This window comes from Dermacentor variabilis, chromosome 4 (genome assembly GCF_050947875.1).
Source record: "Dermacentor variabilis isolate Ectoservices chromosome 4, ASM5094787v1, whole genome shotgun sequence".
In the NCBI taxonomy this organism is placed as follows: domain Eukaryota; kingdom Metazoa; phylum Arthropoda; class Arachnida; order Ixodida; family Ixodidae; genus Dermacentor; species Dermacentor variabilis.
In genome coordinates this window covers 225,298,787-225,323,582 of record NC_134571.1, presented here as the reverse complement: position 1 = coordinate 225,323,582, position 24,796 = coordinate 225,298,787, and the positions used below count along the sequence as shown (strand labels likewise).

Genomic DNA, 24,796 nt, shown 5'->3' with positions numbered 1-24,796 from the left:
ATATATATATATGTTCTTCGTTTCAATAAAAATTTAGTTGAGGGTTAGCGCGCGTCCTGTCTGCTTCTAGTCTGTGTTCGTGTCACTTCGCGCTACAATCCAAGAACATACGTGAACAAAACATGCCTAGTAATAAACAGTGAGCACTGCACAAAAGTTGCACATCAAAACTAGTAATAGTAGACATATACTTCACTCAGCTGAACTGCAAAATATTGCAAATATCACAAAGACAGCATAAAAACTGGGCAAGACAGAGCACTAACTCTTAGCTATAGTTGCAATATGCGCATCAAATCGAGACATTAAAAGTCCAAACTAAACTGCCAGAAATGGTCATGTCTCTCCAAGAGACCACTGAGGAACAAAAGATATACTTTCTTTATAATTCCATCTCATAGATTACTGATTTAATTAAATTTGATACATGACCCCTAGTGTGTCACAAATCTCCTGTTCTCATTACCTATGCATGATTACCAGCCGTGGTGAAAGAATGACTTGCACTAATGTTTTGAACACCGGTAAAAATGCTGCTTGTTCTAAACTTTCTGTTGTGACAGCACACATGTGGGCAGTTGTGAACGCAGTTGCCTATAGGGCTCAAACACCATGTTGCGGCTGCACAGGTACTGTCTACCGAACACCTTTTTCAAGATAGCTTGCATCTCGGAGTGTGCAGCCAGGCTAGTGGCACTGCATTCTTTTTTCACCTTGCCAGTTGATAAGGCCTCAGCAGCTGCAATCATCTGCGACTGGTCGTAAAGGTGTCATAAGGTCAGGCAGCAAACAGGTACCACGTAGCAAAACTTTCAGAGTACATTCTGTGAGTCGAGGTGTGTAATTTGTGCTTTAGTTCTGCAGCATTGCCAGAGTCACAACTATTCATTGCAGCTCCTAAATTTCAACCGCATCAACAAAATAAATTAGGACACTTCCTTCAGTACAGTGGCAGATGCTCAGCTGCAGGCTTTCTAGAACCATTCATTATCTTCAGACAGTGCCAGTACAGCCCGTAGCATATCTTTCGAGCACTCTAGACAAGTACACCGATTACACTATACACAGAGCATCTGGTGTCCATTTACCTATAGAGGCAAGGTAACCCCAAAAACACATATTGTGACAGGCATGCTGGACACTTTCTCCCCTGAAATGCAAGCGCCATTCGGTATTTCAGTGCCTGTAGTGTCCTTTGCATCTAAATGAATATTGAATACATAGTAATACCATGAAGACAACAAAAAAGCCATAAGACATCAACTGTGTGTCAAATCTGGGTGCAAGCTATTCTCTTATCAAACATACCTGCAGGCATTGCGACCAATGTGCTCCCAAAATGTATGAGGCATTAGTCATTGCAGAGCTGTAAGGACATGACAATCCTAGGATGATTATGTTCTCGAGGGTTTTTGCCCCACTTTCCATCTTTTGAAACGTGTATACTCTAGCCATGAAAACAAAAATGCTACAACTGGCGTGTGGTAAGTTTTGAGTCTTATTTCCTAGCAGCTCATTGAAACGAGCCACGATGACAAATCCAAATGCTGTTACCTCATCAGACATTTAAATTTCTTGAAAACTAACAAAACAAGACAGGCATTAAAGTGGCCATCACTTACATACATTACACTGGTTTAAAGTTATTGCACCGCTTTGTGCCAGGTAAAAATGTTAGAAACATCAAAAATGTTCAGATTCTACGGCCTACCATGAAAAGTAAATAAAAACATCATGAAGTTTTTTAAAGGGGTTCAGAAGCTTTACCACTGGCAGCCTAGGTGATGGACACGCTGATAGATGAGCAGCTATTCCACTGAGACGAGAATGTTGAGGTCTTCGCATGCTAGTCTCCGAGACACTGAAGAGTAATTCTTGGTCCACATGAAGGTCGTTGCTTGCATACACGTCTGGGCCACTATACTGAATGCATGGTGTTACTGGAACTTTTTCTCTCTGCGTAGTGGTAAAGAAAGCATGGTTAAATTTAGATGATATTTAATATGCAAAGTGTGCAGACAGGACACAAGTGTAGAGAAGTGGACAACACGAACGCGAAAAACACGAAAAATTTCATCAAATTGTTTTAATACATAAAATTTTTGTAGTATATGTTATTAATTATAAGGGTTCATAACCGCAACATATTTCATATATAAGCAGGTAGAATTATCAGCTTGGTCCGTTTGTGCAAGCTCGTTTAAGGCAAGAAATCGAGTTTCACAAAGACAACCTCAACATTCTTGATTGAAAAAGGAACACCTCAGATGACATGCACTTCTGTGAGTGGGAATTGAACAGTTCAAGAAAAACAAATTAAAACTGGCGCACCGATCCTGAAACAGAATAAGCATCTGCTACTGCAAAAAGCTAATTAATTGATAGGTTTTAATAACACATGGGCATCTTTGGCCAAAGAGCGCCAAGTCTATACTGCAAAAGATAAACTTAGCGCATCTTTACAAAGCAAATATATGAAGATGACTAATGGCTCTCTGCACTACAGTTGCTTTGCTCTAGCATGAAGTCATTTTAATGCATGCACACGTACATACACACGCTACACCCAAGTGTAACAGCTCCAGAATTAAAATTGGGCAGTAATGAAGTCGCAACCTCTAACCCTTGATCCCGAGCTGTACTAGTGACTGGAGGTAGTACCAATATCGCCAATGACGAGTAGCATTCTTCCTGCCAGATGTTAAACTGCTCTTATTGTCAAAGATGAGTTACAGTCGGCATTGAGGGAAAGCTGCCCTCAAGAGCAGCTTTTACTTTTGTGTTATTTCTAACCAGAGACCAATGAAGTAATATATTTTTAGAATGAGAATGAGACCTAAAAAATGAGTACATAAGAATTTTCGAAAATATTGTGCATTTTTCCGGAATTACCTTGGGGGTTCACGGGTAAAGCGGCAATCCAGAAAGTAAAAGACGTTTTGACATGTTTGCTACCAGTGAATGCTAGAAAATATGTTGGCATTGTGTAGTTTTGTCCAACAATGCAAAAGGTATTCTTAATAACTAAAGAAGTAAATGGAAAGGTATCATGAAGTGTATTTTGTGAATGTAATGCAGAATCACTCAACTTCTGTTACTATATAATCTCCACTCGATTAACCTGCACTTTCTGAACTAGTTCAGGAGGTGCTGCATTTCACTGCTCGTTCCACCAGTTCAACATGGCAGCAACTGCACGCTGTGATTCGTTTTACTTAGTGCAAGCTTTCTACAGGGCGAGTTCACAGCATTGCCTACACTTGGCCGAAATGTAGTGCATGTTTAGGCAGCAGGTGTGGTGCCGCTTCTGCTCGAGCGAGGTGCAGAAATCAGTTTCATACAATAATTACAAGAGGGAACTCTGGCGCTAGTGTCTACAAGAACTGAAACAAGAACGGTTGTACGAGCATGGGAATTATGGGAAGTACATCCACTTGCCTAAACTTCGTCTGTTTGACTTAAAACGGCTTTGTCACTTTGTAAACTAGACATTTTCAACAATATACCGTGTAATAAATAAATAAACATCATTCAAACCATCTGACGACAGGATTCGAACACAGGAACTCTAGAACAGCAGTCTGATATTGAAACTATTAAGCCACGGAGGCATGTAACGACAAGCGAGTGGAACGCCCTCATCAATTTATCGCAGGCATACCAGTGTCTTGAGACGCTTGGCGCGTTTCAATTTGGTCACCTGAACAAGCTCAATCGTTGCAATTAATAACAATTATGCGTGTTGGCGGCGTCTACCGCACTTCGAAGAGTATAGACTGCGCTGAAATTTACAAAAATAAGATTTATATAGCGTATAATATACAAAGCGACAAGACCGTCTGAATTCACAAGCACGAAGATCAAACAAATCCATGTGCTTCCCATCATTCCCATGGTGGTACAACGACTGCAGTGCCAGAGTTCCCTCTAGTAATTACTGTAAGAAACTCTATGGCAGAAATAACCGAAGTGTCTGGCATTTTGTTCTGGAGTAATAAACTAACTTTTGCCGTCCCATAAATCTTACTGGTCATTAATTCCAAGTTTTAGTGCAGTCACATGTCTAGTAGGCAATTGTGGTATTTTGCATAAACATTGCAAAGCCAACTGTGATGAAAGTTCACTCTGGTAAATTGGTTATGACCGAGTAGCATAAACTACTGAAGCAATCGCAGCAACCTCTGGAAGACTAGCGAAGTAATTTTCTTATTAGCAGCCTTTAAACGGCAGTGAAGCATATGACACATGCACCTTAGATATGCAGATATTTCCTTGACTCAGCAAGAAGCGATGCTTCATGTTCCACGAGGCTACTTCAATCAACGCAGTATTGGTGCTCTCTAAAAACAATGCCAATGCAGATCCAAATATGTTTCAGGGGTAACTGTTATGCCTCAAATCCTGGTAGATTACAGTTTCTTTAAACACATGATCAGACCATGTTAGAAGTGCTTCTTAAAATCCTCCTATTTATTAGACTAGTCATATCTCTGTACAAAAAGGCTACTAATTAGGTCCCATGCAATATCATCATCTTAACAAAAACTTCACTTAGTAATACACATTCTGTGATAAGATTTCTTTGAGACCACATTGAGATGCTGTACAACGTGAATTTATTATTTTTAAAATGAAGCTCCTGATCTTCCAAACGAGAAGAGAACTGAGGGTGAAAATTTTTCTTAATCACAGCTGGAAGATTCCAGGGAAGGCACGTGGAACTTATTTGTAATTTTCTATTTAAATGTAGAAATGGTAAAGACAAATGAAAATGGTAAAAAAAACAGCCATGGGTGGAGAAAGAACCTACAACCTTTGCATTAGGCATCCGATGCACTAACCACTGTGCTACCAAGGGAGCATTCAACCGTTCACAATGGCCCCTCAGATTGTCGACTGTCGAACGCGGCCGTAGTACCAGAGTGGTTAGTATATCACATGCGTAATGTGAACGTTATGAGTCCTTTCCCCACCCACAGGTGGATGTCTTTTCATCCGCTTTCATTTCCCTTGAATTGTTCATTTCTATACTTCATATAAAAAGCTAAAAACATGTTCCTGTATGCTTTCCTCGACCTCATTATCTGCTAGCTTCTTCCAGTTCTGTTACTTCCAACACTTATACACATTCTCATTTGGTAAGTAAACAGCTTTTGCATGATGCTGGAATGCAATATAAAACATTATTGCAGGGCCGTGTTACGTAGAAAGGCTTATATTGTCCAGGCAACGTGTATTATTGTAAATCTGAAAAAACAAAACAATTCCCACTCTAGGCAGCAATGCTGTGTACTGCTGTGTGCAACAGGGTATAAAGAAAACAACTTGTTCAGAAATAAAGCCACGAAACAACCAGGAAGTATGAAAACTAGATGAAAATTTAGCACAGCAACAGATAAAGACATAATGAAGGAAGCGCGAGGATGGTTTATTTTGGAAACACGAGGCAATATACTTGAAAGAAGCATATGAGCTTACATGTGGAGAAATATTGTTTATGTAGCAGCTAAACTACGAACAGGCCTAGAACACACTGATACAAGGTGTCGAGCATGTAAATCTCATCGTGCCCTTAAGTCAAAGAAACATGGCTTTCTCATGATTCGCTACAGATGGCTGGCTCAAACAACTTAGCCGCTTCTATATATGCCTTGTAAGTACCAGGTGATCTGTGTGACTTCTGCAAGCTTTAAATATGTACAAGTGCCACGTAGCTGGACAGAACCAAGGTAATGTCGTTTGCCATCGTTTTGAGCCAGTGAAATCAATTTTTGCATTTTTCCTAATTAGGTAATTAATTATCGATTATTTACCTGCTCAAATATTATATTCAAAGTAAATGTGTCAGTGCGAAAATTGTAGAGCATCCTGAAAAATTCCCCATCCAGCTTTCTACTGCTCAACAGGTGCAATGCGAACTTAGTTTTTCAACCTTGAAAGAAGCTTGTGAATACATGCAAGAAGTGCTGTGCAACTAACCACTCGTGCACCTGAACACCATTTGGCTCCTTCTTTCATGCTAGAAAAAAACACTTTTTGAGAAGAATATTTTAGAAATTTATTAATTATTATTGAATGTGTTTCAGGCAAAACGCATGAAATAGTGTGACTGCCACCTCCATTTTCGGCGACATGAATTGACTCCCTTTTCATGTCCAAATCTAGCTATACATTGTGCGTGTTTTGAGCTGGTTCTGTAATTTAGGCTGGTTTTGACTAATTGGAGCTTCGCACCCTAATAATGGAGTCTACAGCCTAAATATAAATTGGTACATCAACGGTCACTGTCAGTACTTCATACTCCTTTAACTTAGTGTCAAGTGCTTGTGAGCCAAGAAGTTGGTAGTTCTAAGCAGTATTTCTCATTCTGACCTGGTGTTATAGCCCAGTTACTATGATGCCATGCTGCTCAGTCATGCTGGTCACAGCTTCAATGTAGGCCATGGCTGCTGCCCTCCAATGGGGGTAAAATGCAATAACGCTTATGCACTTAGATTCAGGTGTACATTAAAGAAGCCCAGGTTCCCAAAACTTCAGGTTGTGACTTTGGAATGTAAAAGCCGTTAATTTAATTTTAAAATCTAAAGGTGTTTATTAGGAGCAGGACATCACCTTGAGCTTTTACTGCACTACCATGGCACCAAGAAGCTCTGAGTAAATAAAAACAATTTCTTAGACACTCTCCACCACTTGCAAACATTTACAAACACTTCTCTGCATGCACCTCTATTGCTGTTATATTTAGTTCCATATGCCAAGGCCGGTTAGGATGTTAGAAGAACTTTCAAACCTGTTTTTTACCGCTTTAAAGTTGTTGGTTATTTTGCATCTTTGTGTGTTCCGAATGCACATTTCAGTCCATCAATTTCTTCAGAAAGTGCACTCTGTATTTATTTGTGCATGCAAAAAGGGTTCAGAAGAACTGCTTTCTGAAGATCTGTATAACAAGCAAAAACAATTCTATGTAGGCTGCGCAAAGAGAAAGGATTGTTTTGTAAATATGTTATTTAGTTCTTTAAAAAAACAGCTGTCAGTTTTCTGTTCAAAAGTGAAAATTGCCCCTACCTGGCTCTGCTTCATTATCCGATGTTGATGGTCCATTCGGGGGCACTCAACTGACAGGTAGCACTTTGGCCATGTCCGGTGTGCTGTCACCAGGCCCAAGGTCGATCGACATCATCACCAAAAGTCGAGTCTGAACTCTATGAAAGAACCATCTCATCATTTTGCTATTAGTTTTGTCATCTTGTGTGTTTCACATACGGCCGTCAGTAAAATATTTCGTCACTTGGATACTGAAAAAAATTCAAGCATTTTCTGGCAGCCAAGCTGAATACACAATGAAGAACATTAAATAGCAAATACAGTTGTCACATTATATTGATCAAGTACAGCAGAAATGGAAATAAATTAGTGATACTGTGTCTGTTGGCTTTGAATACAAGAAACGTAAAAACAGGAACTTGCAGCCACGCCATTTTGAATTTCCCGCGTATGCTACACCTCACCACAAGTTTGGCATCGTCCGGTACTCGGGGATAGTAATCCCTTAAAATTAAGATGAACGAGCGTCGGCATAAATTAACAGGCTACTTAACCGGGCAATATTTGCGCATAAAACAACTCATGTAGCGAAGCTACTGTCAAATACCCGATGAAGCATCTGCGTGCGGTGCGGTTTGGGCGAACAATTCAATAAGGAATACGAGTTTCACTTGTTTCACGCCTGCTAAGCTAAGATAGAATCTGAGTTTCCTACTAAACTATGCTGGATATTTACGCTCCGAATAAAACTCTGGAAATTTTGTTACGTCACATTGCATACGGATGAAAGTGAGAAAATTGCTTTTATTGTATTCTGCCCAAGCGGCATGTAGCAGCGACCACTCTCATGCAACAAAAGCGTGACAGTGATACTCGCGGCACGGAAAACAAACAAATACGACGCCAACGTTACACTTCTTGGAGTTAGAACTAAGGACGATCAAGACAGTTTTCTAGCCTTCATAACGCCATGAACACGACCAAACATCGAGCGAAATAACTGTCTGCCCTCGAAAATTATTACCGCTTCCATTTACATACCTATCGCTGCCACAAGCAAAAGTCAATGGGCTAGCTGTCCACAAGCCGCAGGTTAGAGTCACAGCAACATATTACGGTAACGTAAAACAATTTCCACGCTGACTTATACCCGTGTCACACGGGCACATTCGGAAGGCCTTCCAGTCGACGGCCTTCGAAACGCCACAACTCTATCGACTCAAAGGAGTTGTCGCGCTGTTACACGGCACTTTTGAAAGGCCGTTGAGTGGTTCAGGCGTTTCTCGCAAAATTCTGTGGCGCTGCGGCCCTTTATTTTCGTTTTCGTGTCACAAAAAGTTAAACAACATTAAAAGCACTTAAAAGCACTATAAATTCTCTTATGTTTGTTTATACATTTAAAAAAATGTTTATACATTGCTATACATATATGTTTAGTTATTAAGTTGTTGAGTAGCGAAACTGCGGCAACGTTCGCTCCGCTCGATGCGGCTGCCGTTCTGGTGTGTGTGCACGTTTCTCTTCAAAGTGCGCCCATATAGAAAGAAATTGTGCGCCTTGCGCTTCGACTCCATTCTTGCTCTACCGCTATGGGTGACAGAGAGACAGATGCTCAAGATGACAAGACTGCTATGATAACCTATATGGGTGCGATCATGCAGCTTGATGCCGAGATTGAGGCGGCAAAAGCGGAAGCCGACGCCATCGAGGAAGAGCTGCTGATCGTCAACAATTTGATGATGACGATAGACTCGGTGACCGAACGAAGCGTCAACAGAGATAGATGGTCGTTCTCTCGCCGGACGAGGTGGTTTGAGGAGACTGTGCCATTGCTTGGTGAGAAGTTTTTCAAACGTGCATTCCGCGTAACGCCGGCGACTTTTCGCTACATCGTGGACGCCGTGAGACCGCTGCTCGAGCGTCAGAACACGAACATGCGTGAAGCCATCACGCTCGATAAACGTGTAGCGATTGGCTTGTACCGGTTGTGTTCTTCAGCTGAAGACCGTAGTGTCGCCGAATTGTTTGCTGTGGGACGCTCAACCGTCAACGTGGCCTACAGAGAGTTGTGCGAGGCCGTTATCCACACTATGGAGGCGGAGTGGATCAAGTTGCCCACAGCTTCAAGCATGGCCGAGCACATTCGCGAGTTCACGGCCACGTTGGAATTCCCGCAAGCCATGGGATCACTAGACGGGTGCCATTTCCCCGTTTCACCGCCCAGGGAGAGCGCCACCGACTATAGGAACTATAAAGGATGGTAAGTCGTACCTCTGATATGGTGTGCACTTACATTACATCACCTACAGCTTCCAAGCTACGTCATATTTTTAGAGTACGGAGAATGGGTAAATACTACCAATCCGAATTAACGAGGTCTTTTTTTATGCAGGTACAGCATCATCCTCCTCGCACTGGTCGACCACAAGTATAGGTTCCGGTACATCAATGTGGGTTCTCCTGGCCGCTGCCACGATGCATATGTGTACCACCGGTCAAGACTAGCAGACGCAGTCAAGGGCCCCCTGTTCCGCCGACCACTAGCAACAATCAGTGGTACAGCTGTGCCACCCTTAATACTATGTGACCAAGCATTTCCGCTCACTCTAAACCTGATCAAGCCATTCAGCCACAGGGCACAGTTAAGTGAAGAACAAAGGTTATTTAATTACAACCTTTCCAAAGCTCGAAGGATTGTGGAAAATGCCTTTGGTAGGCTCAAGGCAAGATTTCGCTTTATCTTGAAAAGGATGGAGTGCAACATCGACAATGCCCGCCTTGTCATTCATGCCTGCTGTGCTCTGAACAATGTGTGCGAGCATTTTGGTGACACTGTGCTCCAACACTGGTTGGTCGAGGCTCAAAACAATGATGGCGGCCTCCATCAGCCTGACCACAGCACAGATGCTGAGGAAGGCACAGGCAGTGATGTGAGAGCAGCTCTTGTCAGGCACTTCCAGCAGAGCTAAGAATTTAATGCTGAAGCTTTGTGGACGTTCATGCTTCGGTAGGTCAGTGAGTCCACTGTCATCATCAAATACTTGTGCGCCTAGCAGAAGTTAATTTCTACTAAGCGCACAAGTATTCTTCTGCACTCAAAAGAGCGATTTAGCACACATTGAAGAAAGTATTCTGTACAAAACCCACAAGATGGGTGAAGTAAGGAATGGAAAATGAGGCATCCATACAATTGCAGCAAATTCCTACAATGAAAACACGTACACTCTTGACCAAACAGGTTTCCTTTGTAACAATCTGTTGCGATTGGGTGGATGCTGCATTTTCCATTTCCTAATTACAGCAACTTTATTTGGAACTTTTTTCTAAATATTTTGACATTGCATAAAAAACTTTTCTTGCATTTGCATGTGTCTTTCTCTTTGCTCGTACTCTCTCTGACGGCTCGTCACCAGCTGCTCCCTCAGCAGTATGTGTTCACCGAGTATCTGCTGCTTGAAGTCGTCACTCGCTTTCCTCTTCTTTGGACCCCGGCTTGTAGTAGTCACACTAGCAGGGGTGGCACTGCTGATAGCAGGGCTGGAGGAGGCCAGGCTGGAGGAGGCCGGACTGGGAGAGGCCGGGCTGCTGGAGGCCGGGCTGCACGTGGACGGGGACTTCGGTCCTGGGCTGTCCAGAGGTCTGATGGGCGCACTCTCCTCCCATTGCAGCCTGTTCTCATTGTCAACGACACCATTGTCGCTGCCGTTTATCATCTCCATGATGACCTGGACAATGATTTAATGTTACTTGCATCTTTGATAACTTCAGAATGTTTTGAAAGATGACATTCCAACATGGGTCTCAACACTCTGATGCAATAATACGCACACCAATGCATACTCTACTGCAAGTGTTGTAGTTGAACAGAGGACGCCAACAAAATGGGAACGCACCTCGTCTCTCTTTTACGTTATTGCAGTGACTGGGTGCCAGCAAACAGCTGTTATTTTTATGCGCTTATACTATCCTGAGGACTGTACACGCATGGAAAAGTAGTACCTGCAACCAGCAGTATGAGCCACAATTTACGACAATGCTGCATTTTCATCCTACAAAGTAGCATGTAATAGAACGATTTGTGCACATTCAGTTACGTCATTGAGCAAGTGAATGGCTTCAGAGATTATTCTGCACTTACTGGAGGCTTTTAAAAAATGCTATACCTCTTCAACAGTAACTTGGCTCTCTTGAGCCCTTGACGGGTCGTTGGCCGGGAGTGTCCCCAAAAAACTGTGTATACGCCAGAAATGCGTCCAAGGTATGGCGCCAGCACCAGTCTTTTGATTTTTCAGCCAAAACCTGAAATGTTATAAAAGAGAAGGTTTGGTTAACTATAAAGATGCATGTGCGGGCACAGACACAAGAATGTACTGATCAAATTCGCTTAACCGAGGTGTCGATAAGCGGAACAGGAACACCAGAGAGTCGTATTATGTTTTATTCGAACGTAACCAAATTGTTTTTTGAAATCCTCGTCACGTGACTATAATTTTCGCACAGTATGCTGCGGTGTAATTTTCCGCGTCGGACCTCTGAAGTCACATTAGTCAATTACCTTGAGTTTAGACACTAACCAACTGCATCATGCACAAGCAGTATTCTTGAAAAGTTATGCTCATTCGAGGCCGAGTTTACGGCTCATTAAAAGTGTCATGGGGTGGTGGAACAAAAATTCCACGACAAATGAAATTCTGCAAAGATCCACCTGTTCATTTTTTTTCTCAATAAACACCTTTCTCTCTCTCAAGGCCAAGCCCCGGCAAACGGTTAATCGTAAGGTCATCGGACAAATTTATGAAAGCCACTTACCGATAAGTCTGCGCAAGATTTTCAATCTTGTGGTGAACTTGCAGCCGAGTTCTTTCAAAGCCCACCTGTCGCAGGGCCGCGGCGATATCGTCGTAAACGTCGCTATTTCTCTTCTGACGGCGTAGGTCCATAAGGCGGTCCTCCCACAAATCTATGAGGAGCGCCGTTTCGCGCTCTCCCCACAGCTGCCGCGCTTGCGATGGCGCTACTTTTTTTTTTCTTCTGCGGCTGGGCGCGCTCCATTTCAATCTCACACACACACACACACAAATTCACTCGCCCGAGAAAACACTTCTGTGAGTTGAGGAAAAAAAAAGTTATACACTACTTATTACGTTAATGATTAAAAAAAATGCAAGATAAACTAAACACGCGGAACTGGAAAAACAAGCAAGAAAGTACGCAGACAAAAACAAACAAAGCAGAGAGCAATATGGCGGCGATATGACGGTAGCTGGAGTCGAGGGAGAGTGCACTAGACAACATGGAGGAAGGAACACAAGCACGTCGCTGTTGTCGAGAGTATGTGCAGTTCGCACGTATCAAGTGGCAAAAAATACTTTATTGAATAATTAATAACACTCATATATAGTATATTTAGAGCATTTTGGTTTGATTTGTTCTTTTTAACCGTGAGTACGGGCACACTGTGAACGAGAGGGCACGTTAGTGCTATTTCCGTTTCCGTTGCTCAAAGGCCATCGAGATTTCGATAGAGTTGTAAGGTGCTCCGTTGACTCGATAGACTATTGACTCGACGGCCTTCGAAACCGCCCGTGTAGCAGCTCGAACTTGACCTTTGAGTCAAATGACTATCGGTTGGAAGGCCTTCCAAACGCCCGTGTGACAGGGGTATTAGCAGCCGCGGCGTGCGCTAAGTGCCGCAGTTCTCGTCCGCCGTTCGAAATTCACACAATGATGACGGTCCCTGCATTTTTAACATGAAATACTGCACGCTATGCTCCGGAGCTCAATAGGAGGGCGAAACGCATTTGCACGTACCTGAAATCCGCATGCCGGAAACCCGTCGACGCTTCCGAACCCCGCACGGCCGCTTCACTTGGACGGGAGGCACCTCCATCAAACATTTCACATGCGACATGTCTCACACCGATTATGCTAACACGAGAAAAAGACGCAGGCCGCATTGCGACGCCGTGCAGCCGTGCCTCCTCCGATGAGCTGCGTCCGCGGAGTTGCAGAGAACAGAAGCATACAAAACGTTAGGCGCGAGAAGATGGCGGCTCTCGTTGCGGAGACGAAGCAGCGGTGAACCATGTTGCCAACTGTTGGTTCCGACGTTATGCCGGCGGTGGTGGCTTTAGTGGCGTGTGTTGCGGCTGTCTAACTTTTTATTTCTTTTCCCCAAACAGTATGGTTAAGATCAGTTCTTTGTTTGCATTTTTTACTGTGTCACTTGGCATTACTTTTTTGCCTTTTTATGCGATTAAGCGGTAAATTACGGTCTCCTAGATTCGCCTGCGCCAGCTTCGCATGCAAATCTCGGAGGCCATGGGGCAACGCGTAAAGGATACGCCGTTCTTGTCGTTGTTAACGTTTCATCATCGTTTCTTCAACTGAGACAGAGGCGTAGCATAGAATAAAGAAACAACTTTAGAGAAGGGAAACTGTACCTTCCACAGTGGTTCGAAAATAAGAAGCGGCAGTGCATGGAACTTAGCGGGGGGCCCGACAGATGGCGCTACTTAAACAGGAAGCGGAAATGTCTTTTTTTTAGTGCAATATCTAATATGGCCGCTTTATACCGTTGGCTGGCGTACGCTGGCCGCTGGGTACGCGCCATGCTCGCCTCGCCGGCTTTGCGGCATGCCGCAGCTGCCGCGTTTTAATGGCCAGGAGACCAAAGAGCCTCTACTGACGTCCATATAAACAAGCCACAGGTGAGTGAACAGGACGTGCGACTTCATTGGCAGAAGCAAAGCAGTGCACCTTCTCATACAAGATCAGAAATAAAATTTGCATGTCGAGATGAGCTGAAACCATTAAGGCGAGCTCGTAAACTGCTCACTTTCGTCGTCGCACATGGCGATCTGGTAACGAGCGACAATCAGTAGCGCAAGTAAATTGGGCAGTGCACCACCTGTTTGCATCGACAGTAGCCGTAACTTGCATTGCGAAGCAATCGGGTGACGCAAGGTATCTGCTGCCGCAACCAACAGAGCGACATGGACTAAACGGCATTTTAGCGTTCCCGCCTTTCCAACCTGCACGTTTCTTTTTGTTCTTCCGGGGGCCGCTAATGTGTAGCTCATAGTTAATGCCCCCACATTCCGAATATGGGCATCACCATTTTGCAGCCACTTTTGCAGGCCTTTCCACCCATGTGGCTATCAACTTCGGACCTTGTAATAACGTGTGCTGGTCTCCGCTCACGCCACGTCACGGCCGATGAAGGCCCACAAGCATAATTTGCCGGCGGCTGCAGCAGGAAATTTCGAATGGGGAGAGCACCAATTACGGTGCATGTAAATTGGGAGTCTTTGTCGCTGTGTGGACTGCAGGAGCAGATGGTTACCTCGGGAGACTATTGCCCGTGCACCTGACCAGGTCGCCACATCGAAGAAACATAACATGGCGACCATTATCAAATTAGACTCTGCATTCAATCACCGCATAAGGTTCAGACAATACAGTGTACATTGGCTAAGATCCACATGACAACAGTGGGCATTCACGCACTACAGGTCACTTACAGCACATTCAGCTAACCGATTTCAGGCACAGTGCTTGCCTACATCTCACATGGTGGTCTAGTAACGAGTGACAACCAGCAGCACAAGCAGATTTGACAGTGCCCCACCTGTTTGCACCGACAGTCGCCGCAACTTGCACTGCGAATCAATCGGGAGACGCAGGCACCTGCTGCCATAGCGAACACAGCGACATGAACTACCCGGCATCCTAGCGTTACCTCCTTTCCTACATGCACGTTTCCTTTTGTTCTTTCGGTGGCCGCTAATGTGTCGCTCACACTTGGTGCCCCACCTGCTCTCAATATGGTTGTGGTCTGTTTTGTGGGAATCGCCATTTCGTAGCCACTTTTACAGGCCTTTCCACCTATGTGGATATCAATTTCATACGCTTCAAACCATGTAATCGTGTATGATAGTCTCTCTTCACGCCAAATCACGGCCAAAGAAGGCCACAAGCACACTCTACCCATGGCTGCAGCAGGAAAGGACAAACAGGAAGCACCAGTAGCAGTACATGTGAACAGGGAGTTTCTGTCACTGTGCAGACTGCAGGAGCAGGTGCTTACCTCGAGAGGCCGTTGGCCATTGCAACTGAACAAGCTGCCACATCCCAGAAATGTAACACGGCAAGCATGACCAAGTGGGACAACATTGAAACAAGATTCTGCAATCAAATCACTTCAGCATTCTCTAACATAAAGCTCAATCTATACATTGGCACTATACATTGGCTACGATCTACATGACAACAGTGAGCATACACGCACACGGGTTGCTTGCACCACATTCAACCGTCCGACTGTAGGCATAGTGCTTGCCTTCCTCGCACACAGAAGTCTCGTAACAAGCAACAACCAGCAGCGCAAGCAGATTGGGCAGCGTGTCCCACGTGTTTCCACCGACAGTCAGCGTTGAATATGAGCAACTTGCATGGCGAAGCAATCGGGTGACGCAAGCATCTGCTGCCACAGCCAACACAGCGACATGGAGTGCCTGGCATTTTAGCGTTACCGCCTTTACAACCTGCATGTTTCTTTTTGTTCTTTTGCATGCCACTAATGTGTAAATCACACTTGGTCCCCCACATTCTCTGTATATGGGCATGGTCGGTTTTGGGACATCACCATTTTGCAGCCACTTTGGCAGGCCTTTCCACACATGTGGATATCAACTTAATACACTTAGAACCATGTAATTATGTATGAGAGCCTCCGTTGCTGCCAAATTATGGCCGAGGAAGGCCACAAGCAAAATTTGCACACGGCAGCAGCAGGAAAGGACGGAACGGGGAGCACCAACCACGGTGCGTGTAAATTCGCAGTCTATGTCACTGTGCGGACTATAGGAGCAGGTGCTTGCCTCGAGAGACTGTTTCCCAATGCAACTGACCAGGCTTCTACATATGACAAACGTAACACTGTGACAAGTACCAAGTCAGACAGCAGCGAAACCAGATTCTGCAATCAATCACTTCAATGTAGCTTGCACAAAAACACAGGCTATCGAGCAAGAATACTGACACGTGTACTTATCTTTATCGGGCGACCACGTTTCGCCGCTTAACAACTGTAATCGCAAAGCGCAGGACGCGCCTGCATGTATCCGAAGTTTCTGGAAAGTTATCGATGTTTCTACCCGGCTACCCGGTTGTCGTCGAACCTTGCGTTATCTGATTTCATCTCGTGACGCGAATGGTGTAGAACTTTGTGGAAGGCACGCGGGCCCGAACGATTAGTCTGGAACATTCGACGACTGCTGTATAAAAGCCGACGCGCTTGACCCGCTGATCAGATTTTCGACGATCGCCGACCGTGTTCGCCGCTATCGTTGTGCTATAAGTGCAGCCTGTTTTTCTTGGCACAGGTTCACCCAATAAAAGTTAGTTTTGTCTTTCAGAGTATTTGCTACTGTGTTCTTCAACGTCACCACCACGTGACATCTGGTGGAGGTGCTTATCGTTCATGTACCGGACGCCCTCGACAAGCCGTGATCCAAGCCCGGACTGCAAAGAGAACACGAACATAGTCCCGGAGCATCGAGCAAGCCGCCGTCTTCAACAGCTGCCCCCGGAGCACGGACTTCTACCTGAGAAGACCAAGAAGACTGTGGCCAAGGCAACCCCAATGGCAGCCCCAGCGTCCCCCATCGTGCTGCAGCAGCCCAGGGAACCTCCGACGTTCCGCGGATCAACATTCGAGGACTCGGAAACCTGGCTCGAGACGTATGAGAGGGTCGCTACGTTTAACAGTTGGGACAGCGACGACAAGCTGCGGCGTGTCTATTTCGCACTGGAAGACGCCGCCAGGACCTGGTTCGAGAATCGAGAAGCCACCTTAACGACGTGGGACCTGTTCCGAAGCGGCTTCTTGCAAACGTTTATAAGCGTCGTGCGAAAAGAGCGAGCCCAAGCACTACTAGAAACCAGACAGCAGCTGCCAAACGAGACGATCACAATATTCACGGAGGAGATGGCCCGTCTTTTCCGGCACGCCGACCCGGAAATGTCAGAGGAGAAAAAAGTCCGCTTCCTGATGCGGGGCGTCAAGCAAGAACTTTTCGCAGGACTTATTCGTAACCCGCCGAAGACCATAGCTGAGTTTTCTGCAGAGGCATCGACGATCGAGAAAACTCTGGAGATTCGCACTCGGCAATATAACCTCCAGGGGCTCACACCGCAGTACGCCATTTAAGGACTGGATTCCGGCTACTTTCAAGAGACCATCAGAGCCATTGTGCGCGAAGAACTGGGCAAAGTTCTGCCTTCGTCGCAGCCCCAAGTGGCTTCGATCGCCGACATCGTTTAAGAAGAGGTGCACCGATCGCTTGGAGTTCCCGAGCTGCAACCACAATTACCGCAGCCCCAGCCAGAAGCGATGACAAACACCACCGTCGCACGCCGTCAAGGTCCCCCTCCAGGGCCACGCCAGGGCCCTGCAACGACGCAATTCCGTCGTCCGCCGCCGTCGCCGCCAGCACGCCCACCCGTCGCCCAGCGCACCTACGTGAGGAAGACGGACATTTGGCGAGCCCCCGACCACCGCCCGCTCTGCTATCACTGCGGAGAAGCCGGCCATGTGTATCGCCGATGCCCATACCGGGAGATGGGACTGCGAGGTTTCGCCGTCAACGCTCCGCGCCCGCAGCAAGGTGAACGCCCTCGCGATATCGCGGACTACGTCGCCGCTACTCAGTGGTGCTCTCGACGACCTTCGCGTTCGCCACACCAGGCCGCTACCTCTCGCCGCAGCGCCGACCATACACTGGCCCAGCCCCGGGCCGGTCAGCGAGCCCATATCCGGAAAACTAAAAGCAGCAATCCATGGAGGTGCGGTTGCTGTTCGTCGAACTGACGAAGATCCTCCGCCGCCGACGAAGACGACAAAGAAACCATCTCTACGACCTAATGACGACACGCCACCGTCCCGACGAAGTCAGGAAGCCAAGACTACACCAACGAAAGACGGCTTCACGACGCGACGTTCCAGCTTCAGTTCAACACGACGCAGCCGTGATCCGACGCCAAGACCCAACTGCAACGCCAGACAAAGAACCACCGACCTCGACGTACTTCTCGATGGCCCCGCAGTCACTGCCTTAGTCGACACAGGCGCCGATTACTCCGTAATGAGTGGACACATCGCCGCCCAGTTGAAGAAGGTTAAGACTGCATGTGAAGGCCCCCAAATTCGCACCACTGGAGGACACCTCATTACGCCGACAGGAATCTGCACGGCAAGAATAACCGTTCATGACCGGACTAACCCTGCCACCTTCGTTAACCTCCAACAGTGTTCCCGAAACGTCATTCTCGGCATGGACTTCCTGAACCAACACGGCGCAATCATAGACCTGAAGTCAAAATCGATAACGCTGTCGGAAGATCAAGCGATACCGCCGGAGAGCTTTCGTAGTCACCAGGCCTTGAGTGTTCTCGAAGATCAAGTGAGCATCCCACCTCGCTCGAGCATTGTTATTTCGGTCGGCAACAAAACACCCGCTGACGTAAAGGCGTCATCGAAGGCGACCAACGTCTACTGCTAGACCGTCAAATTTGCGTCGCAAGAGGGACCGCTCGACTGCATGGAGGGAAAACTGAAGTGTTGCTGACAAACTTCAGCCAAGAGTTCAAGCGCATCAACAAGGGCACGACGATCGCGTACTTCGAGGAAATTCTGGAAACCAGTGATGCGTTTGTCCTCTCGGATTCCGCCGCATCTACCCCGACGACGATGGTACCGAACCAGACTACGACATTAATCCAAGTCTCCCCGTGATTAAGCAACAGCAGCTCAGAAGTCTGCTCCGACGATACAAAGGCTGCTTTTCGACGTCATCGAGGATTCGACAAACACCAGTCGCCAAGCAACGCATAATCACGGATGAGTGCGCTCGACCACTCCGCCAGAGCCCTTACCGAGTTTCGCCGCGAGAACGTGCAGCTATAAGAGAACATGTCGACGAAATGCTGCGCAACGACATCATCCAGCCATCGAAAAGCCCGTGGGCATCCCCTGTTGTCCTGGTAAAGAAAAAGGACGGAACGCTACGTTTCTGCGTCGATTAGCGTCGTCTGAACAAGATCACGAAGAAGGACGTATACCCCCTCCCACGAATAGACGACGCATTGGATCGGCTCTGCAACGCTAAATACTTCTCGTCTATGGACCTCAAGTCTGGCTATTGGCAAATAGAAGTCGACGAAAGAGATCGCGAAAAGACTGCCTTCATCACCCCAGACGGCCTCTACGAGTTCAAAGTTATGCCATTCGGACTGTGCTCGGCGCCTGCAACGTTCCAGCGCGTCATGGACACGGTATTAGCAGGATTGAAGTGGCAGACCTGTCTCGTTTATTTGGATAACGTCGTCGTCTTCGGCGGAAATTTCGACGATCCCCTCAGGCGGCTTGCGACAGTACTAGAGGCCATCAAGTCGTCAGGGCTTACTCTGAAGGCGGAAAAATGCCGCTTCGCTTACAATGAGCTTCGGTTCCTTGGCCACTTAATCAGCAAATCTGGTGTCCGGCCAGACCCGCAAAAGACAGCTGTCATCGCACAGTTCCCGCAACCCATCAACAAAAAGGCAGTGCGTAGATTCCTTGGCATGTGTGTCTACTACAGACGCTTTGTCAAGGACTTTTCACGCATCGCCGAGCCTTTGACACGTCTTACTAAATGTGATGTTGAGTTCAAGTTGGAAACGCCGCAGGCCGGTGCATTTGAAGAACTCAAACGACGCATGCAGTCGCCGCCGGTACTTGCGCACTTCGACGAGTACGCCGATACAGAAGTCCATACTGACGCCAGTAGCCTAGGCCTCGGTGCCGTTCTAGTCCAGAGAAGAAACGGAGCCGAACAGGTGATAGCTTACGCTAGCCGGTCGCTGTCAAAAGCGGAAGGCAACTATTCTACGACCGAAAAGGAATGCCTCGCCATCGTTTGGGCTACAGCTAAACTTCGCCCTTGTCTTTATGGCAGGCCATTCAAACTCGTCAGTGACCATCACGCGTTGTGTTGGCTAGCGAATATAAAGGATCCTTCAGGACGACTGGCGCGGTGGAGCCTCAGACTACAAGAATACGACATCACTGTAACCTACAAGTCCGGACGAAAACACTCCGATGCCGATTACCTACCCGGAGCTTAAAGGCCTCGTCGAATATTTGGAAGGGCACACCGACGTTGTCCCCAGGGCATTTAAGCGCGGATTATCTTCCTTCACGCTTCAAAACAATCTACTCGGGAAGAAGAACTTCACACCAGTCCGCGCCAATTACCTTCTTGTTGTCCCGTCAGGACTTCGTCCAGAAGTATTGCACGCCCTACATGACGATCCGACCGCTCGACACCTCGGATTTTCCCGGACACTATCGAGGATACAAGAAAATTATTATTGGCCGCGCCTGACCGCCGACGTCGCCCGTTATGTCAGAACATGCCGAGACTGTCAGCGACGCAAGACACCGCCGACAAGGCCAGCCGGAATACCTTCAGCCAATCGAGCCTCCTTGCCGACCATTCCAGCAGATCGGGATGAACTTGCTGGGGCCCTTTCCGACGTCAATAACCAGAAATAAGTGGATCGTCGTGGCGACGGACTAACTCACACGCTTCGCTGAAACAAAAGCACAGCCGAAAGTTAGCGCAGCGGAAGTGGCGAAATTCTTTCTCGAAAACATCCTGCTGCGACATGGCGCCCCAGAAGTCCTCATCACCGACTGAGGAACGGTCTTTACAGCGGAGCTAACCCAAGCCATTCTGAAATACAGTCAGACAAGGCCCAGGAGGACAACGGCGAACCACCCGCAGACGAATGGTCTAACGGAGCGGCTGAATAAGACCCTCGCCGACATGCTAGCGATGTACGTCGACGTCGAACACAAGACCTGGGATGCCGTCCTGCCGTACGTAACATTCGCTTACAACACGGCGGTGCAAGAAACAATACAGATCACGCTGGTCTACGGCGGGAACCCGACGACGACGCTCGACGCCATGCTGCCGCACGTCACTGACGAGGAGAACCTTGACCTCGCTGCCTACCTCCAGCGCGCCGAAGAAGCCTGACAGCTCGCCCGCCTGCGGATCAAGAACCAGCAGAGGACCGACAGCCGACACTACAACCTCCGACGACGCTTCGTCGAGTACCAGTCCGGCGACCGTGTTTGGGTATTGGACCCCGACACGCCGACGAGGACTCAGTGAGAAACTACTGCGACGCTATTTCGGACCCTACAAGGTAATCCGACGTATTGGCGCACTGGACTATGAGTTCGTGCGCGACGGCATTTCGCATTCACAGCGGCGCCGAGCACGATCTGAAGTGGTGAACGTGGTGCGCCTTAAACCCTTTTACGGACGCTGACGAACTTCCTTATCTTTTTTGCTTTCTGCGCTACAAGTGCTTTTGTTTAATACTTTCGTTTGTTTGCAGCATCGGGTCGATGCTTTTTAAGATGGGGGTATTGACACGTGTACTTATCTTTATCGGGCGACCACGTTTCGCAGCTTAACAACTGTAATCGCACAGCGCGGGACGCGCCTGCATGTATCCGAAGTTTCTGGAAAGTTATCGATGCTTCTACCCGGCTGTCTGTTGTCGCCGAACCTTGCGTTATCTGATTTCATCGCGTGACGCGAATGGTGTAGAACTTTGTGGAAGGCACGCGGGCCCGAACGATTAGTCTGGAACAACATTCGACGACTGCTGTATAAAAGCCGACGCGCTTGACCGGCTGATCAGAGTTTCGACGATCGCCGACCCTGTTCGCCGCTATCATTGTGCTATAAGTGTAGCCTGTTTCTGTGGGCACAGGTTCGCCCAATAAAAGTTAGTTTCGTCTTTCACAGTATTTGCCACTGTGTTCTTCAACGTCACCACCACGTTACAATAGAAATCCTGAATGAAACTAGGAATTCAATATGGGAACGAGAAAGCTTGCATTCAAGAAAGGAGCCACTCTACTTTTAAAGCACAGAAAGCCGAAAACATTAACAAAAGTTAAATGCTACATAGCACACAGTGTAAAGGTTAATGCAAGACACACGCCAATGCCGCATCAGCTATTTCAGGAGAGGAATTCCACATGGCAACATACACTAGAAAGTACTGCTACAGATATGTTATGCTTCTAGACAGTCACTGGTATTAAGTATGAGCAAGGAATCGGTTGACCTTTAATGTTTGGATGAGGAATAGGAATGAACTCTAACAAAAATGTGGAATGAAAAAAGCTTGCATTCATTGAAACAAAATTATACTTGGCACGAATTGGCAAGGCGAGGAAGCTCACTAAGGAAGGGCAAGCTGACAGAACACTCCTAGCCAGCGTCGTTTGTGCTTGTTCAGAGGCTGAAGGTACATCTGAAGACAAAATTTTTGTTGTTGAGGTACCTGGATGACTCGGCCAATATCCGTGCGGGTGGAATGATGGCGTAGGCTCTTTTCACTCTTGAAACAGTCGTCCGTAGACTTGATATCTCATCCAAATAATTCTGGAATGGCTTCTTTGTTTGTGGTCTTGCGAATTCAGCTCCAGCCCCTTCCTGTTGGTGTAGACGGGGGCTCCCGTGATGACCAAGATGTACTTGGCACATACTCTGTTGGGGCAGAACAATGGCACATGAGATACAGCACAGATTATACAAACTCATGTAGTGTTGTCTTTCATATTCGAACCAATTATGCTGAACTGTAAACATGAACAGACGTTCATATCATCTGCTACAAAAAAATCACATGTAACTCAAGACTAGCAAGCTAATACAGCATATATCAAGCGTATTTATTTTTGAACCAGGTGTTGTTTACCTTGTAGTAGCAGCCAAAGTCCACACAATGACCTTGTTGTAGCAGACAGCAGCTTCTATTTAGTGCATGGAGTGTGTTGCTTTATACTGGTGCCATCCTCATTACTGCATGGCTGAAACAGAAATTTTGACTGCATCAGAAATTGAATAGGCACAATTTTGCAACATAAAATGCGAAAAGGTGCGACATATACATTGCAATGGTTTGTGAGTACAGAACACATGCAAATGTACACTGTTTGTTCTAGGGTGCTTAAGTAGCATGGTAAATAAATATGGTTACTCTCCGTAAAATTGATGTCTGCGTAACTACAATGCATGTCAACAGCTTAAGTATTATTAAGCTCAAAAATAAGAACATTTTTGCGCTCGTTTATACACTAGAAGAGATCACACTGCTGATTTCACAAGCAAATAGATGAAAGACATGAAGCTATTAGAAATGATGCATTCTTTTTGTGCATGAACGTGATGCACCGCTTCACTACTGCAAAAATAAATGTCCTGAGGTAAGCCAAACTGAACAGCAAGAACATTTGGAACCAACAGGTACGAAATATTGGCGAATTATCATGTGTCCAACTGTTTAATACATTAAATTCAGTACTTTAGCTTCAGTTTATCAAGAGGTTATTCGGTTGTGTGAACAAAAGAAGTTGCCGGCGGACTCGAAAAAAAGATATATTGATAAGGCAACTCAGTCACTTGTGGCTACGGGTACAACGAGATGAAAAATGTGAAGCGCGTTCCGATATCGCTTTCTCTTTCGTGAATGTGTGTATAATGGTGGCCTCGCAACAGAAAGTTTATTTCGGAAACAACAACGGAGGGTCCTGGCTGCCCATATGTAATGCAGCATCTAGTTCGTTGACTTGCCTCCGCCTGTAAGTTAACGAGACGAATAAATTACATAGCGATTGAAGCAGCGATGTTAAACGACTCACCGGTATTGCTGTCCCCAGTCGCAGCAGGACCCGGCTCCCATTTCGATGCAGACGCGTTCCACATGGCTTACGACTCAAACCTAGCTTTCGGGCTTACACCCCAAGTTAAATAACGCGAGATATTAAAGCGCAATAAACTGGTGTTAGCACAAAATAACCAACCAATGTACGAACCAAAGTATCCGTACCTGCCATGCACGCGAACGTACCGTTAAAAATTTTCAATCCAGGCCGGAGGTCACTTGGGAGGCCGATGATGCTGAACGCTATTTTGCGTTTAAAATGACAAAGAACAGCAAAGTTGGTAATGAAAAGCACAATGTAAAATTAGGAATTATAATTTTGTAGTCCCTATCATGTAATAAAAACGCTTCGTTTACTGTTGAAGAAAGTTTGTAGGTTAAAATTGCGCTTACTACGGCGCCTCTAGCGGGAGATCATGTGCTCAAGGGGGAAACCTTTTTAATTGGTGTACTATGCCTGTTGCTTTAGCAGCGCCGCGCGGTCGATTTTTTCGCCCTCTGTGGCCATTTGCTGAACTTGAGGGTGTGCGGGGCCTGGGCGTAGTGTCCCCTTTCCCGGGGGTGGGGAGGGGACGACCAAGACGGCATCGCTCAGCGGGGGGCGGGGTGTAAGTTGGTGTTGGTTCTTACCGCGAAATTCACGAACCCTACGATTTTTTTATAATGTAAGCATTTCTATACTTATCCAACAAGAAAAAACATCCGTTCGTCAGTTCGTACCGCACGATATCTTTCAAAATAGAACCCGCAGCAGCGAGTGAATTCACCTTCGTGCTAGCTCTTGCTTCAACGCGACCGAAGCGGCGATAACATAGCGCTCACGAAGCTCTCAGCTCATGCTGCACTATGCGCTTTTCGCAGATCACTTTCAAGATAGGTGTACGCGCGTCTGTTTTCAAAGCGAAGTAAACGGTGAAAACACAGCGCGTGAAGTTTTCAGCAGTGGGCACACTCT

At 46.5% G+C, this 24,796-nt stretch overlaps 2 protein-coding genes across 2 annotated transcripts; one reads left to right on the top strand and one right to left on the bottom strand.

The window, feature by feature from the left end:
* The first annotated feature begins 8,590 nt into the window (after window positions 1-8,590).
* LOC142580136 (uncharacterized) lies at window positions 8,591-10,013 on the top strand. The gene is made up of 2 exons (XM_075690968.1): window positions 8,591-9,304; window positions 9,437-10,013. The coding sequence occupies exons 1-2, from the start codon at window positions 8,634-8,636 to the stop codon at window positions 10,011-10,013; spliced, it is 1,248 nt and encodes a 415-aa protein (XP_075547083.1). The 5' UTR covers window positions 8,591-8,633.
* Window positions 10,014-10,367: 354 nt separating this feature from the next.
* Window positions 10,368-12,706, bottom strand: LOC142580137 (uncharacterized). Its single transcript, XM_075690969.1, has 3 exons — window positions 11,854-12,706; window positions 11,208-11,343; window positions 10,368-10,769 (listed from the first exon to the last, which is right to left on the bottom strand). Exons 1-3 carry the CDS (start codon window positions 11,982-11,984, stop codon window positions 10,368-10,370), a joined length of 669 nt encoding a protein of 222 aa, XP_075547084.1. The 5' UTR covers window positions 11,985-12,706.
* Window positions 12,707-24,796: the final 12,090 nt, after the last annotated feature.